Source organism: Vigna unguiculata, chromosome 7 (assembly GCF_037176805.1).
Source record: "Vigna unguiculata cultivar grain cowpea cultivar isolate G323 ecotype 2 chromosome 7, ASM3717680v1, whole genome shotgun sequence".
Taxonomy (NCBI): domain Eukaryota; kingdom Viridiplantae; phylum Streptophyta; class Magnoliopsida; order Fabales; family Fabaceae; genus Vigna; species Vigna unguiculata.
The window spans coordinates 4,220,549-4,236,130 of NC_140798.1; the positions used below are offsets into that span (position 1 = coordinate 4,220,549).

Genomic DNA, 15,582 nt, shown 5'->3' on the forward strand with positions numbered 1-15,582 from the left:
ATTTTGATATCCCAAAATATTTAATGAAAATTCATCAGTAAATAATAGTTTTTTCTTTTATCGAAGGGTGATGTTTGAGTATTGGTTAACAAATATATTTTTTAAGCACAAATTATATAGCTGAAAAGTATGTCTCCTTTCAAAATACAAGAGAAAGAGTTTCTTCTTAAATTCATGTTCCAACCTATTTTAGATTATATATATATATATTACAGCAGCAATGTTTCTTCAGCAACAATCAGCTTCAGCAGCATTTTAGTCACAAACTTTCTGCATAAGGAGCATTGCAATGTATAAATATAACTAATGAAATGAGATTCTGTACAAAATCATAAATCAAACAAAAAAGACCACACTGTATGATTTACTTTTTATTCGTTATATATATATTGTCATACCTGAGATTTACTTTTAGAGCCTTTGGACATGTCCTATTATTGGAGGCCCCGTTGGAGACAAATGTAACACATGTATCATCTGTTAAAAACCGAAAATCAGTTTAAACAGTTAAATAACGGAAATTTGTGAGAGTAAAATGATGTACCTGAAGTTGAAGTAAGAGGTTGTTCCATTTTTTAATCTCATCTTCGTTCTCAAGCTTTCTGATTCCTCCACAGTAGCCACCTATTCCATCATTTTGGTCTTCCTTCTTCCTTCTGCACAGTTTTATTCGTCTCAAGTTTGATACTTTAGGAAATTGCCTGAACTCCACTATCAATGTATCTATGTCACACAATATAAGTAACAATCTTGTTATCTCTTTCATCAAAAAATTAAGTTTAAAATATTTTCAACATTCAATAAAAACATGGAATCAACAATTTTCTTACCACTGTAAACACACTCACAACAATTTTCATTACACGACTCCAAGTGCCCAATCACACCGTAAAACCAATCTGCAAACATTTCACAAAGCCATTCAATTTCAAATATTTGGAATTACTTTTTCTATTCTTAAATATAATAAAGAAATAGTTGTTTAATAAAATTAAATATCATTATAAAAAAAAAATTGACACAATTAAAATTAGTCCATGTCTCAGACTTTGTTACAGTTTGGTTCTTAAACTTTAGCAATGAATAAAGGAGAATGCTAACCAGTGCTCTTAGGAAACTGGTTAAGGAATAATAAATGTGCTTTGATATCATCATTTTTACATTGAAAGCTGAAATAATTAAATACAGTAATTAAAATAGTATAAATGCACATAATAAATTTTATAAAGACAAAAATACCCTTTTAAATATGTAGACAATAACTTACTGTTACAAAACAAGTTTTTGGAATTTTTAAGGTCTCTACTAAAAAGAAAAAAAATCAATTATGTCTTAAATTGACACTTTAATTATTCTTTTTTTGTAACAATTTTTAGATGTTTAACGGTATTTTTTGTTGATTTTTCTGTTAATTTATACTTTCTTATATTTTTTTTAAGTTTTAGATGTTTACCACTATTTTTTTGTTGGTTTTTTGTTAATTTAAATTTTAACAACATTAAAATATTTATTTTATTATTTAATTAGTTTTTAAATTTTATTTGTGAACATTAAATAAAATATTAAATACACATGTACAATATTTATGCACATTTTTGTCTTTTAAAGAAAATAAAGTTGCATTAATGGTTATTAGGTCAGGTTTTATTTAATATTACACTTATCTATGTATTTTTGTAGGATCTAATGTATATTAATTATCCTTAACCAGTGTCCTTGTGTTTCAGATATATGATTGAGCTGTTTACACAATTGTAGTGATGTTTAAGCTTTAATGACCATTTAACACAAAACAAAATTTAATACAATTGAGTTAAAAGGGTCATATTTATTTATTTAAAGTTTGAGAACCAAAATATATCAAAGTTTGGAAGAGAGATAAAATTATAATTTCACATCTGAGTTTAGAAAATAAAACATATTGGCTTAAATTTAGAATGATATACCATAAGGAGATTGTGCATTTGGTCTCCATTGAATCTCAATATGATCCTCTGGTTTCAAGTTTTGTAAAGAGTGAGAGACATGCAGAAGATATGGAGAAATCTGAAGTGAGGGAGCTCTCACCATATCCCACTCGATGTTCTTCCCTATAAGTTTCCAACTTCCATTTTGATCCCTAACATAACATAAATCATATCCACTTAATCCTTCACAAAACAAACCTCTTTTATGGATCTATGAGTAAAAACAATTTATATTTGATATTGCACATGCATCAAGCTTTTGAATTTTATAGTAAATAATGTTCTTTCTCTATTGAATTGAAACAAGAAGAATATATGTTCTCTATTGATTATATAATGCTACTAAAGTATTTCATACATGCTTATTTTCTAACGGATCCGTTTTTCTTTTCTAATTAATGTTATTTGCTCCATAAATTTTTTTTTAATTTGAGAAACTAAAATAATATGCTTTTTTTTTTCAGTTTAAAAGATTCAAAATTCATTTTTGTCTCAAAATTTAGGACCTAAAAGGGTAATTTTCAGTTCATGCATGCATACTTCAAAGATGTCTCCATTTTGCACACACCTTGCTTGAAAAGTATTAGATCGTGAGTCATAGTTGACCAGGGCATTGTTAATCATCAGTCCCTGGAAAAACACAATATTCATTATATATATAATAAAAGTATTAGAAAATTTAGACCTGAAATATAAAATCTAGTTAGTTTTTACTTTGTAAACATGAGCACGAAACCAAAACCTACCATTTCTAGATATAAATACAAAGACATCATGAAGTTGCTAATCTTAAGAAAGTTATATAAAACACGGTTTTAAACTGAATTTTTTTGTTAAAATATGTATAAATTTAGTTTATGAACAAAAATTCAACTTTTCAAAATAACCTGAAAACCTAAATCCTAAACCATAAATCGTAAATCCTAAAACTTATTTAATTTTGTTATAAAATTTAGACTTAAAATATACAATGAAGTTAGTTTTTTACCTTGTAAACCTGAGCTGGAAACCAAAACCTACCACTCTCAAGAGAGATATACAAAGACATCATGAAGTTATTTGATTGTTCACCATTGAGAAACTTGAAATCTTCTAAGTATGAACAAAGACACATGTTAGGCCAAACACCAATGAAGGAACCCATTGAGCCAGTTTGATTGGTGTGTTGATTCTTCAACAAAACTCCATTTTTTGCAATTGCTATGTGCCATTTCCACTCCTTGTAAACAGCATCAGAAATCACTCTACCCCATTTTTCTTTTATGTGATTTTCCCAAAAGCTATCACTTTGGCATTTTCTCTTCAAGAAAACACAAACCTTTGACATTGTGAAAAGATCTTTTGGAGAAAGACACTTGAGAATGAAATCCAAGGTGGATTGAGGCAAATCCAAGAGGGACATAGGAAGAGGATCTATTTTACTATTATTCTCCATCTTTAACATTGTAATTAGGCTAATAATATTTTCTGATATTAATAGAAGGTGAAACAATTCACCCTTGATTGAATGTGGCAAAGAGGACCTATTTGATTATTATATCAACCAAAAAAATTGGGTTTTTTTTTTTTTTAATAGATAAAGATATGATTATAAATACAAGCACATAGTCTCTTCAAAATTCAAAGGAGTATAAGTATGTATATAATATTAAAAGGAGTCGTGATGTAATTTTTTAAAACAAGAATAGAATGTTTAGATAGAATTTTGAAAAACTTAATTGAGAAAAATCATGATTGTGAAAAGTAATTTAATCTAAATAATTGTATGGCGTGCCGGTTTGGTAAAACTTTTTGAAATGAGTGGCATTTTTATTTATTGAGGAAAATAAATGTTTAAATATATAGAATGGTATATCGGGGAACTGAAAGGTTTATATATTAAAAAAGATTGCTACAAGACAATTAAGAATAAAAAAAAAATGCTATGTTATGTATATATCAAACAACGAAAAGTTTCTCAGATTTTTTTTTTTTACATCAAAGAAAGATATCCCAAATAAGTTAGAAAATGATGCCTTGTAAATCAATGTCAATATTCAAGAGGTTTGGCTAAGTTGATTCAACATGTGTATGTGTATGTGCATGAGTTAGACCAAAATTAAAATTTTATAAAAATAAAGTAGGCCAATTTTTTTAGAAATATAATTCCTGAATATAACTTTTTGTGTTATAATAAATTATAATTTTCTATTAATTTAGTTTTTCAAGTTATGAGGCCAAACACATTTATTTAGTCAAGGATTTAATACAATTCGAATCTTTTGGCAACAATGAGGGAACCATATAGGAGAAAATTTTGGGTAGAGTTTCATTATTTATTATTATAAGTTTTTTAATCCATATTTTATTAGTTTTAATTTTTTTTAAGTAAGAAATGTTGAGATATCTGAATGTGAATTTAAATTCTATATTAAATAAAATGAAAAAAAATTAAATAATATATAAGAAAAAGAAATACATAAACGTAATGTTTTAAATTTTTGATTTGAAAATACTAACGATCTCTTATTATATTTCAATTAAACTCATGTTTTATGAATATTAAATTTATCTTATGATTTTTTATCGAAAGAATAATCAAAGGTATCAGAACCAAAGAAAACAAGTAAAGCAACAATGATTAAAAGGGGTTAAATATGTTTTTATCCTTCAACTTTTAGTAAAAACTGGAATTAGTTCTTCTTGAAAATATCGAACCAATTTAGTTTTTTAACTTATAAATGCGTGAATTTAGTCATTTTAATCCAATTTTATCAAGTTTATTTTACGTTTTAAACATATTTCATTATAATATTTTTGTTTGTTTACATCAATATTAGTTGAGAAACACATTTAAAACTCAAATAAACTTGAAAAAGAAAAGTTAGTTTAAAGAACTAAATTGGTTCAAGATTTTAAGAATGACTAATTCCAATTTTTAGTAAAATTTTAAGGACAAAAACATATTGATCCTTAAAAATAAAAATTATTATAGCGTTCTTCACAAATTGTTTTCCTCTAAACCCCGAAACTTCAATATATCATAGTTTATTTGTTTTTTCGTTTATATAGCCGAGGAAATGCAAAGGAGTGAAGAAAGTGATTCTGAAATATTAAACTCACTACTGTTTCTGTGTTTCATCAAAATGAATTAGATAAAGAAAAAAAGAAGGACATTGCTTCCTCCACCCATGTATTCTTCCAGCACTCCATAGACATGTTGAAATGATAATTTTATCTTTAATAAAAAGATATTTTTTTTATAAATTGTATAATTTAAAATATCTATTTTAAAATATCTAAGAGACTTTTAGGTAATGCGATTTCGAAAACATAAAAAAAAAAAAAAAACCAGTGTTGAGAAACTCCATTTTTCACCATAACTTTCCAACCACACACTAAGTTTAACACATTGTGCTTAATTAACACTCTTTGTCAACCATTGCACCATCCACTATTAGCCATCACCAAGGGACAATAATGGAGTCTCGTTGCAAATATAAAAAATAAAGGAGGCGAAAGATTGGGGTGTAGAGAGAGATTATGAGGGTGTAAGAAGTAGAAACCAGAAAAAATGATTGAGTAGTTTTGTAACAATCCTACTACAAATGAGACAAAGTTGGTTAGCGAAAGTGAGGGCTAGCTAACTATGAACAAATAGAAATTAAAAAAAGCATTGAATGTTTGCCCTAAAGTTATTACTAAGGGGTGTGGGTAGTCATTTTCAAGATTTAATTCAAAGCTTATAGTCTCCCATGTAACACCTAAGAGAAGACATGGTTATAATATCATAAACAATGATATTATGAATAATAAAATTTACAATGAAAAGAGATTTACATAGTATAAAGTTTTATATATCCAAACTAATAAGATAAAGAAAAATTATTTTTTAACAAAGTTTTGTCGACAAACTTTTGACAATAACCCGTGATGAGATAAAAGAAAGATTTGATGTGACTTAGAGAAAGAAAAAAAATGTTTGGTGTATATTGAAAAGTAAATTTTGTAAAAAAAAAGAATTGTTAAAATATCACAGTTTCTAGAAAATATACAAAGATCCTTATAAAGAGATGTCTAAAAAACTTAAGAAGTTGCATGAAAACTCAAGTTCAACTTCATTCTTCAAATGTATAATTTACTTTGAAACATGTTTATTTGGAATACATAATACATAATACTAAGTGAAATTATCAGTGATGATAACACTCTCATGTTTTGACAAATCCACTACATAAATGCTTCAAGAAAACTTCACCGGTTAAAGGGTTTCCACAACTACAGTTTCAACGGGCAATGAATGGAAGCAAACTCCTGTAGTTGCAGGTAGCAAACTGAGTACACAGGAAAGTACTTTTTGGGCTTGGAGTTATTGAATGAAAAATTATATTTATATCCACAATAAAGATTAATAAATAAATAAAATGGTGTGTAAATAATTTCAAGCGATAAATAGAGACAAGTTTTAAAGAGCCATTCTAACCTATGGAATTTTCACATTAACTAATGGTAAAACTAGTTTAAAGTGTATAAATGGATATAAATTTTCTTTTACAAATTAATTTTATAATATTAAATTAAATTTAAAATTCACTTATTAACATTAACAAAAGATAATCTATTATATGTGAGACAGACTAAACCACATTTTTTATGCTGGATGAGAGAACTCGTTTTTTGCATGACAAATGAGGTGAGTCGATCCATATTGTCATTTATCATTTATGTCGAATGTGATGGTGTTGTCACGACAGTGTAAGCTACTCGTCAAAACTTACCATCAAATCTTATACATGATAGATTTTTATAGAGTTTATCAGAAATAGATGACACAATTATGACATGAGTGAAACTTGAAAAAATTCATAAAATAATGAATTTATGAATTTTTTTTTCAGATAACAATTTTAATAAACTTAAAAATCCTTGGAGAACATTTCGACAAAAAGGTTTAAAGTGTTACTGTGACATCCCATTTTAATAGATTACATTACTAAATAAAACATCACACAGTTATAATAACGAGAAGCACTCAGATGAACATGAAGCGTACGAAAGGTAACTATTACAGTCATCCTGAAGTACTTAAAAGGAAACTTAGGCATACCACATAGCCCTAAGCAAAAGGAAATTTTTAAAAGTTTAACAGTCTTGCAAAAGGGTTGCCCTCAAGGCAACTAATACAAAAGGCCTCATGGCCATGAAACTACTCCTAAGACATCCAGACAGGGAATCTAGGCCGCACCACTCCGTTTCTCAGATCCATCTCAAACCTCCCTCTCATCTGCTCCCACCAGAAGGTGATCATCGCAAAAGAGGAAACATAACAGAAACAACACAAAAAGCAAGGGTAAGCTAGTGTAACATGAAACTTATCATAGAGTAAAAGAATAAGTGCATAAACATACACAAGCATACAACACAGAGACACATAAATCATATGATGGCAAACAAGCAAGACACCTATGACTCTATTATCCGGATACATATATTAAGATCGGATTCACTGGACGCTTGCACTTGTGGTGGCCTCTACTACTCTGCAGAGCCATTGTCAATGGGTTTCACCCTACCACACACAAGGTTAGCCTTTAAGCATCTAAGGCCATTATCCTGCCAAAGACTAGGGCCTCCCGCTACTCTCACCACTTGGGTCAGTTTGCTCTACTTGAGACTCACTGACCCTTTAGAGTTTCGGGATGCAATCCTTACTTGAATCCTTACCTTAATATATACATTACACGCCACCATAAAGTCTCCCCACGAGACTCATGGAATTATGCCTATTTCACACCAATCTCATGTTTCATATCACATAACCACCACTTGTTACCTCAACATTAATTTCTCATGCTCATTATCAACCATCCAAACACAACTTCATACATTACTCATGCTATCATACAGATTTTAGTGCATATAACTCATACAACTCATGAAATCACACCATAATCTTGCATGTTCGAGAGAAATAGCCACACTCAAGTAAACATGAATTCAAAAACATAAAACTACCCTATTCTCGCCTGGGCTAGAAGACCTCGCCTAAGCTAGGCCATCTCGCCTAGGCGAGGCCTGGAATAGGGCACTCTGCGAGCATCTCGCTTGGGCGAGACCAGCTCGCCTGGGCGAGACCGTCCTTCGCCCAAAAATAAAACACCTCGCCTGGACGAGGCTGCGAACAGAGCACACCAGCTTCTCCTTCGAGAACTCGCTTGGGCGAGGTACTCTCACCTGAGCGAGACAACTCAAAGACAAGGGCCTTTCTCCTGGGCGAGCTGCTCGAGTAGAACCTGGGTGGGTCTCAGACACTCTCGCCTAGGCGAGACGAGCTCGCCTGGGCGAGATTGACAGTTCTTGCAACTTCCACATACATGCAACAGAGTAACAGTTCAATCCAACAACCAAAAACACATGCACCCAGTTTCAATCGATTACACATACTTCTCAAGCATATAAACATGCAACAAACCAAAATGGCACCCAAAAACAACTTTAAACGGTTAAAACTAGCTTCCCTTACCTTGGTTAGATGCTAAAACGAAATAAACCCGCAACTAAGAAGTATTTCAGCTCCAAGGGCTAGAGCAGTGAGCTGAAACATGGAAATCAGCACAAAACGAGGTAAATAAACGGAACCCTAACTGACCAACATGCTCAAACAGCGGGAAAAAAGGGAAGAAAGTAGACCCAAGGCTCAAGAGTTCGACTTACCAGGAGGTACAGGGTCGATTTTTGTTAACTCAGGATGGAAGAAGATTGTGCCCTAGCAGAGCACCTTGTAGGGGATCAGAGGGGAAGAGGAAGCTGCTGTTTCTGAAAAGGGAGACAAGATGCAAATGAGGCAACTGAGTGGGGTATAGGGTCCTACTGAAGGGCTGGCCCTGGACCTCCGAAAAGGCCAAGCCCAAAACTCTATGACACTGAAAAAGGGCTTACAGTTATAAATGCAATTTATATCGTAGATGTTTCAGAATAGATAATTCAAATAAATTTATTATGGCAATTTAGTATTTCGAAGTTTCGGAAACTTATGTGCCAAAATTGTTTCCATTAGTTCTCGAAACGTCCATTCCAGTTTTTTTTTTTTTTTTTTTTTTTATCGCAAGTGCATTCCCAAATTACTTTGTATACTTGTTTGCACCTCCCATAAAATAAACAAAAATAAATGTTACTTGTTTGCACCATGGAAATGGAATATAAATAAAAATAAATGTACAATAGATAAATTGTGGAGTGCATGAAGCAAAGACAAGATAATATTATACATAGGACTTCCAACTAATTAATATCATCAACTATATATATTCATCACTGATTAATTCGTGTAATTTGCTAATAAGTAAACAGACAATAAACTTGGACAACATACATTTTGGATATTAAAACGAAAGGAACTAATAATAATATCATTGTAATTTGATGAGCCATGTTTGTTTGAAGCATAAAATAGTAAAATTTATTTCCAAATCTTTACAGATTTGTCATGACTGGCAGAAGCAATCATCCCTGTGACGGGTGATTGTGCTAATGCAGATATCACACACTCATGAGCTGGAATTGTCATTATTTTATTCTCAACCATGTTCCATAGCTCCAATGACTGCAAATCATCAGTAAATAAAATGAGAACATATAAATTATTAATTTCCATAACACACTATATAGAGTGTTTGTGACATCTCTCTATAAAAAGGAAAAGCTTGTATTGAGAAGGGGAGTGTGAAACTAATCAAGAGTTTTATGTGAACATGTTTTTTCTCTAATCTCTCTCTTTGATTACCTTCCTTCTATGATCCATATTATTAGCCAATGCACAGCCAAAGATACAAGGAAGGATTACTCTAAGAGTAACTATAAGAGAGTTACTTTCTATCTTCACCTTCTGTTTATTTTCTTAATCTAACAGTTTTAATAAGTAATCACTTTTAACAGTTTTATTTATGAGAAAAAGTGAAGGGTGAAGTAACTTTTTTATTATTACTTTACATATATAAAACAAATAAATAATAAAAGAAGTGAAAAGGAATAGCAAACAACAAAGCTTCATAGGCATATACATACCTGGTATGCTCCAATAACCAAGAGAGTTGAGTAGATTGGGTGAAAAACACAAGAACGAAAGGCTTCCCCATTGCAATTAAGTTCATGAATGCACTCCCCAGATGCAATTGACCACACTTTCACACATTCTTCACTCACAGATGCCAAGTAATCTCCATTTGGATCCCAACACACGAAATGTACCTCGGCAGAGTGTCCCTGGAAATGCATTAAATTATCATTATCACACAAAAAATAGGTCAGAAGAATTTTATTACTTTCTCAGATATTTGCAGTTTTGTGTCCATGTTAAAACCTGAAATGTATGCATCTGCATACAAGTCTCAACATCAAAGAGAGACACAAAACTCCCACTTGCTGCAGCCAGAAGGTGACCAACCCTTGGCTGAAACCTCACCTGGGTAGATCCTCCCTGATTCATTAATTTAATATCGTTTAGAGTTGAGAAAAACCCTAATTCATAATAATATCTAGAAAACTAAAAGTAAATTTTGTAAGTGACCTTAAAACCTTGGATGGAAGAATATTGGTTAATATTCCAGAAACGAATCTCATTGATATCATCACAGGAACAGAAAAGATCATTTTTCGTTGGGTGAAAATCAAGGGACGCCACATGTGAAGTATGACCAATATGTACCTGTAAGGAAAACAATGGCTGCAGAAGTAATAGTCAATGGTAAGTCCAGTAGCAACTGAACCAATAACAGAAAGCAGATCTGATTTTCATAGCAAGAAAAGAAAAGGAAAGGTCTGCATTCAGAAGAGAATAACTTACATCAGCAGCATCCCACAAACGAACAGTTGAATCAGACGAAGATGTTGCCAGCTGAGTTGAATTCGGTCTGAAGCGAACATCAGTAACAGTAAGACTGTGTTCCTCTGCTGTACTCTCTGTTTGCAGTGTCTCCATGTTCCACACAACAACCTAGTAACAAGAAATAGGATGATAAGTATAATTTACATGGACTTTAAATTTACAATTACCAAAAATAGCTAAACAAAATAAAATTAGAGGACTATGATCAAAATTTGATACATTTGAAAGTGCAAGTAAACACATTAGACCTGCCAGAAATCTTTACACCATAATCTATAAAACAAATTTACAATTTGTAAGGGTGGCATGGATTGGATTTTTCAAAATCCAGTCTAGATCCAATAAAATAGATTGGATCCATAATCCATTTCCATGTTAACTAGAACAACCAAATTTGATTTTTTTTTCCAGTCCAATTCAAATTGGATTAAATCTAGATTCAATTCAATTTGTCAAATAAATTAAATTCAATAAACCAATATAATATAACTAACTATTAGGCCAATTAGACATACATCGAGCCGATCTAGCTCGACTTAAACTCATACTGACTTATGTCCACCTAGTCCGATTCATTTAGTTTGACCTTTGTCCGAGTCAACTTGACCTTTCGTCTTGGCCCACTTGATAAGTTTTGACTAGGTTGACTAGACTTTCGTTCTTGACCAACTTAACTCAAACTTTGGCTTGGGTTACTTAACACGACCTTCGACTGGGTCGATTAGGGCCAACTTCACTCAATATTCTACTCTAGCTGATAAAGAAAATATTCCATTTTACATTCCACGAGCAGAAATATAATTGATGATGCTAGTGTCTTGTAAAAGGAGAATGAAATATGTTCTACCTTTTTGTCATTTCCGGCACTAGCCAATAATTTTCCATCTGAAGAGAAATGACAGCAAACAACTTTGCTGTTGCTGTTGCGCATAGAACCAACTTCACCGAAGGTAAAGCCTGAGAGGGAAAGCAATATAGCCAGCACCCTGATCAACGCCAATGGTAAAAGCTTATACAGATGCATCAGAACATGAGATTACCTTGCGAAGCATCTGTATGATGCTCAGAAGGGTTCGTTCCATCACCATCATCCTGTGAGAGAAATGATTCCACATTATCGTCTAAGGAGTCAACATCTCCAAAGTGTTCCATGTCATCATGTGAGTGAAATGATTCCACACTATCCTCTAAGGAGCCAACATCATCAAAGTCTTCCATGTCATCCTGAAACTAGAAGGATATGAATAATTAAGATTCAAGAACTATCATCAGTAACTTAAAAAGGTTCAGGTAAGTATATTAATTTCTATAATACTTTAGGAATCATGTTAAGAATAACTTATGATCGATCAATGGGTGAACATAATTAAATTATTTTTTCCTTGATCCTGTTAAAAGCAAAGGAATTTGGAACCTTGAGTTATGCAAAATTGTGACAAGTAACTCCAAGAGTGTACCTGAATTTGAAGTGGGAAGAGCCTCTTCCATGTTTCAATCTCATCCTCATTCTCAAGCTTTCTAATTCCCCCATAGTAGCCTTCTATTTGATCACTTTGTTCTTCATTCTTCTTCCTACACAACTTTATTCGTCTAGAGTCTGATTCTTCAGGGTATTGCCTGAACTCCACTATCAACGTATCTATCACAAAACAAGATCAAATGCAATTTAGATATGAATAAAATTTCGTATGGTTGTCCTAGTACACTTTTACTCTGGAAAATGTAAGAAGTCAGTAAATTTTAAGATGGAATTTGTTTATTTTATCATTATTTTACTCTCATTTTTTATTTCTCTACTCATTTACTTACTAATCAATTCTTATAAACTAAACTGGCTCATTAAGTTCTAAGTATCTTATCAAATTGAGTTTATATGAAAATAAATTATCTTATTAAATGTTTAAAATATTTTATTATTTTGATCAACTCATTCCTTTCATTTTCAATCACTTGTCAACTTATTTCTTCCCTCTCCAATAACAAAGCTAACTTTCGAGTTGAAAAAAATTAATGAAGAAAAACACGAGTTGATAGATAAGAAGACAGAAAGACAAAAATAACAGTTAGGTCATCTCCATAATGACAAAATGCTTAGATAAAAAAAAATATTTTGAACACTAAATAAATGAATTTTTTTTAATAAAAAAGTAGTTTAAAGTAATCAAATTTATTTATACTTAAATTTTGTTAAGTCTAAATTAAATGAATTTTGATTTAATTTGTAGATATGAAAAAGTGAAAATCATTGATAGTTATTTTGAAATAAATAACCGATATTTAATTTAAAAATATTAAAAGCATTTAAAATTATCACATGCATAGGTTTTTCTTGACAAAACACGGAATCAGAAATTTTCTTACCGCTGTAATGACACCGACAACAATTTTGATTACATGAGTCCAAGTGACCAATAACAGCATACCACCAATCTGCAATACATTCCACAACTTGTTTGACATCAAGCTATAAAGAAAACAAGGTAAATCCATTCGGAATTACTTTCTCTATTCTTAAATATAAGAAAAAAAATAGTTGTTTAATAAAATTAAATTTAACTAATTTTAGAATAATACCATAAGGAGATTGTGTATCTGGTCTCCATTGAATCTCAACATGATCCTCTGGTTTCAAGTTGTGTGAACAATGAGAGACATGGACAACATATGGAGGAGTATCAACTGCGGGAGCTCTCACCATATCCCACTCAATGTTCCTCCCGAGAAATCCCCAATCTCTATTTTGATACCTAACATAACATAAATCACATCCACTTAAATATTTCACAAAAAACAAAACTCTTGCTAAAGAAACTAAATTCAAGAGATATAGCCATCCGAATCTAGGTTATTATTTCACTCTCTTTGCCTAAGAAGCAAACATTATTGCACTTAAATCTAAGCTAAACCATTCATTTGGGTTTTTCCATAAACACCTTTAAAAAGAAAAGTAAAATAATTCATCTAAGTTATATTTATTTATAACTTAAAATAAAAAATTTATAGAAACTATGTAAAAGTGTTTCTACAAATTAGTTTATCCATAATTTGAATTATATAAAAAAAAATTAATTTTAACTTATTTTTTTCTATATGTATGGTGAGTGTAATTTTTTTTATAAGGGGCGTACATAACAAGGAACTTTTCCTGTAGCTACATTATATTAATAAAGAAACAAGATATAATAAAATGATTAAATTTCACTGGATGTATGTGTAAACACAATTTATACTTGATAGTTCACATACATTAAATTGACCTGATCAAGTTTTTAATTTCTGAAATTTATATAGTAAAATGTATTTCTCTATTGAAACCAAATTTATTTTAACTATTTTTTTGGTTGTTAAGAGGTGAAAATTGATGATATATAATGTTACAGTATTTGATACATTATATTCAGTTCATGCATGTATATTTCAAAGAGGTCTCCATTTTGCATATACCTTGCTTGAAAAGTATTAGATTGTGAGTCATACTTAACCAACGCATTGTAAATCACCAGTTCCTGAAAATACATAATATTGATCAATATATATATATATATATAAAAGAATATTAAAAAAATTTAGACCTGAAATATAAAATGTAGTTAGTTTTTACCTTGTAGACCTGAGCAGGAAACCAAAAGCTACCAGTCTCTAGAGAGAAATACAAAGACATCATAAAGTTGTTTGAGTTTTTACCATTGAGGAGCTTGAAATGTTCTAAGTATGAACCAAGACATAGGTTAGGCCAAACACCAGAAAAAGAACCCATTGAGCCAGTTTGATTGGTGTGTTGATTGTTCAACAAAACTCCATCTTTTGCAATTGCTATGTGCCACTCCCACTCCTTGTAAACAGCATCACCAATCACTCTTCCCCATTTCTCTTTTATGTGATTTTCCCAAAACTCATCACTTTCACATTTACCCTTCAACAAAACACACACCTTTGACATTCTGCAAAGGTCCATTGGAGAAAGGCACTTGAGAATGAAATCCAAGGTGGATTCAGGCAAATCCAAGAGGGAGATAGGAGGAAGATTTAGTTTAATACTCTTCTCCATGTCTAAGATTATAATCAGGCCGATAAATAGAAGGTGGCACACACTTCACCCCTGTTTGAAGGTAGAGAAGAAGACCTACTTTGATTATTACATGAAGCGAAAAAAATGGGTTTATAGCCAAAGCAGTTCAGCTAGAATCGTTAGAATATACATTACGATTGGAAAATCTCGATTCGTTACAAAATTCTTCCTCTGTGATTCATATCATAACATGAATCGGAACTGAACCGTTTGATTAACGATTCAGTTTCCGATTCGATTGGTGAGGAAGGAAATCAGGAATAAACACAGAGGAAAAGAAGGAACAGCAGAGAGAAGATGAACCAATTCAGAAGATAAACAGTGAAAAGAGAATAGAAGAAGACGAACTGTGAGAAGGGAGAAGATGAACACATAGAAAGAGTGAAGAGAGAAAGATCAACAGTGAGGAAGTAGTGGAGAATAGGTTCTGATATCTTTAAAGTGTAAAATGCTTTTTCATCTTTTCTTTTTTTTTAATTTCTTCCACTGAACTTTAATCATACCAACTTTTATTTGTTTCTAAAAAAAAAAAATAATATTAAAGAATGCGATGTTAAATCTGTCGGAAATAGTCTAAGAATTAAAAATCTCATATTAAATATAATAAATAAAAATAAATATTATATAAAAATAAATATTCATAATATCGTCCTCTTAAGATTTTAATATAAAATTAATATCAA

General features: G+C 31.0%; 2 protein-coding genes across 5 annotated transcripts; both read right to left on the minus strand.

The window, feature by feature from the left end:
- Window positions 1–90: 90 nt before the first annotated feature.
- On the minus strand, window positions 91–3,439 carry LOC114190026 (F-box protein At2g32560-like). The gene is made up of 7 exons (XM_028078774.2): window positions 2,956–3,439; window positions 2,536–2,597; window positions 1,947–2,119; window positions 831–899; window positions 545–723; window positions 399–477; window positions 91–270 (listed from the first exon to the last, which is right to left on the minus strand). The coding sequence occupies exons 1-6, from the start codon at window positions 3,409–3,411 to the stop codon at window positions 412–414; spliced, it is 1,005 nt and encodes a 334-aa protein (XP_027934575.2). The 5' UTR covers window positions 3,412–3,439; the 3' UTR covers window positions 91–270; window positions 399–411.
- A 3,457-nt stretch (window positions 3,440–6,896) lies between these two features.
- LOC114191803 (F-box protein At2g32560-like) lies at window positions 6,897–15,323 on the minus strand. Of its 4 annotated transcripts, XR_003606024.2 has the most exons (14): window positions 14,432–15,322; window positions 14,275–14,336; window positions 13,405–13,577; window positions 13,192–13,260; window positions 12,288–12,469; window positions 11,871–12,060; window positions 11,678–11,787; window positions 10,789–10,938; window positions 10,513–10,668; window positions 10,306–10,422; window positions 10,011–10,208; window positions 8,661–8,762; window positions 8,470–8,541; window positions 6,897–7,230 (listed from the first exon to the last, which is right to left on the minus strand). XR_003606024.2 is itself a non-coding variant. In XM_028081199.2 (13 exons), the coding sequence occupies exons 2-13, from the start codon at window positions 14,876–14,878 to the stop codon at window positions 9,406–9,408; spliced, it is 1,998 nt and encodes a 665-aa protein (XP_027937000.1). In that variant the 5' UTR covers window positions 14,879–14,929; window positions 15,030–15,321; the 3' UTR covers window positions 9,172–9,405. The 4 variants fall into 4 exon arrangements, 3 of the variants coding, with proteins under 3 accessions (XP_027937000.1, XP_027937001.1, XP_027937003.1); XM_028081199.2 differs by lacking the exons at window positions 6,897–7,230; window positions 8,470–8,541; window positions 8,661–8,762 and adding an exon at window positions 9,172–9,549 and having other exon boundaries at window positions 14,432–14,929; window positions 15,030–15,321; XM_028081200.2 differs by lacking the exons at window positions 6,897–7,230; window positions 8,470–8,541; window positions 8,661–8,762 and adding an exon at window positions 9,172–9,549 and having other exon boundaries at window positions 11,871–12,054.
- Window positions 15,324–15,582: the final 259 nt, after the last annotated feature.

Excerpts from the sequence above, each read along its gene's own strand:
- LOC114190026 (XM_028078774.2), bottom strand. The coding sequence starts at position 3,411 with ATGTTAAAGATGGAGAATAATAGTAAAATAGATCCTCTTCCTATGTCC. Across the intron at positions 2,120-2,535 it reads TCTAATACTTTTCAAGCAAG|GGATCAAAATGGAAGTTGGA; the intron begins GTGTGTGCAAAA and ends ATGTTATGTTAG. Across the intron at positions 900-1,946 it reads AAATGCACAATCTCCTTATG|ATTGGTTTTACGGTGTGATT; the intron begins GTATATCATTCT and ends AAATGTTTGCAG.
- LOC114191803 (XM_028081199.2), bottom strand. The coding sequence starts at position 14,878 with ATGGAGAAGAGTATTAAACTAAATCTTCCTCCTATCTCCCTCTTGGAT. Across the intron at positions 10,423-10,512 it reads CTTCCATCCAAGGTTTTAAG|GGAGGATCTACCCAGGTGAG; the intron begins GTCACTTACAAA and ends TTAATGAATCAG. Across the intron at positions 9,550-10,010 it reads TGGTTATTGGAGCATACCAG|TCATTGGAGCTATGGAACAT; the intron begins GTATGTATATGC and ends GATGATTTGCAG.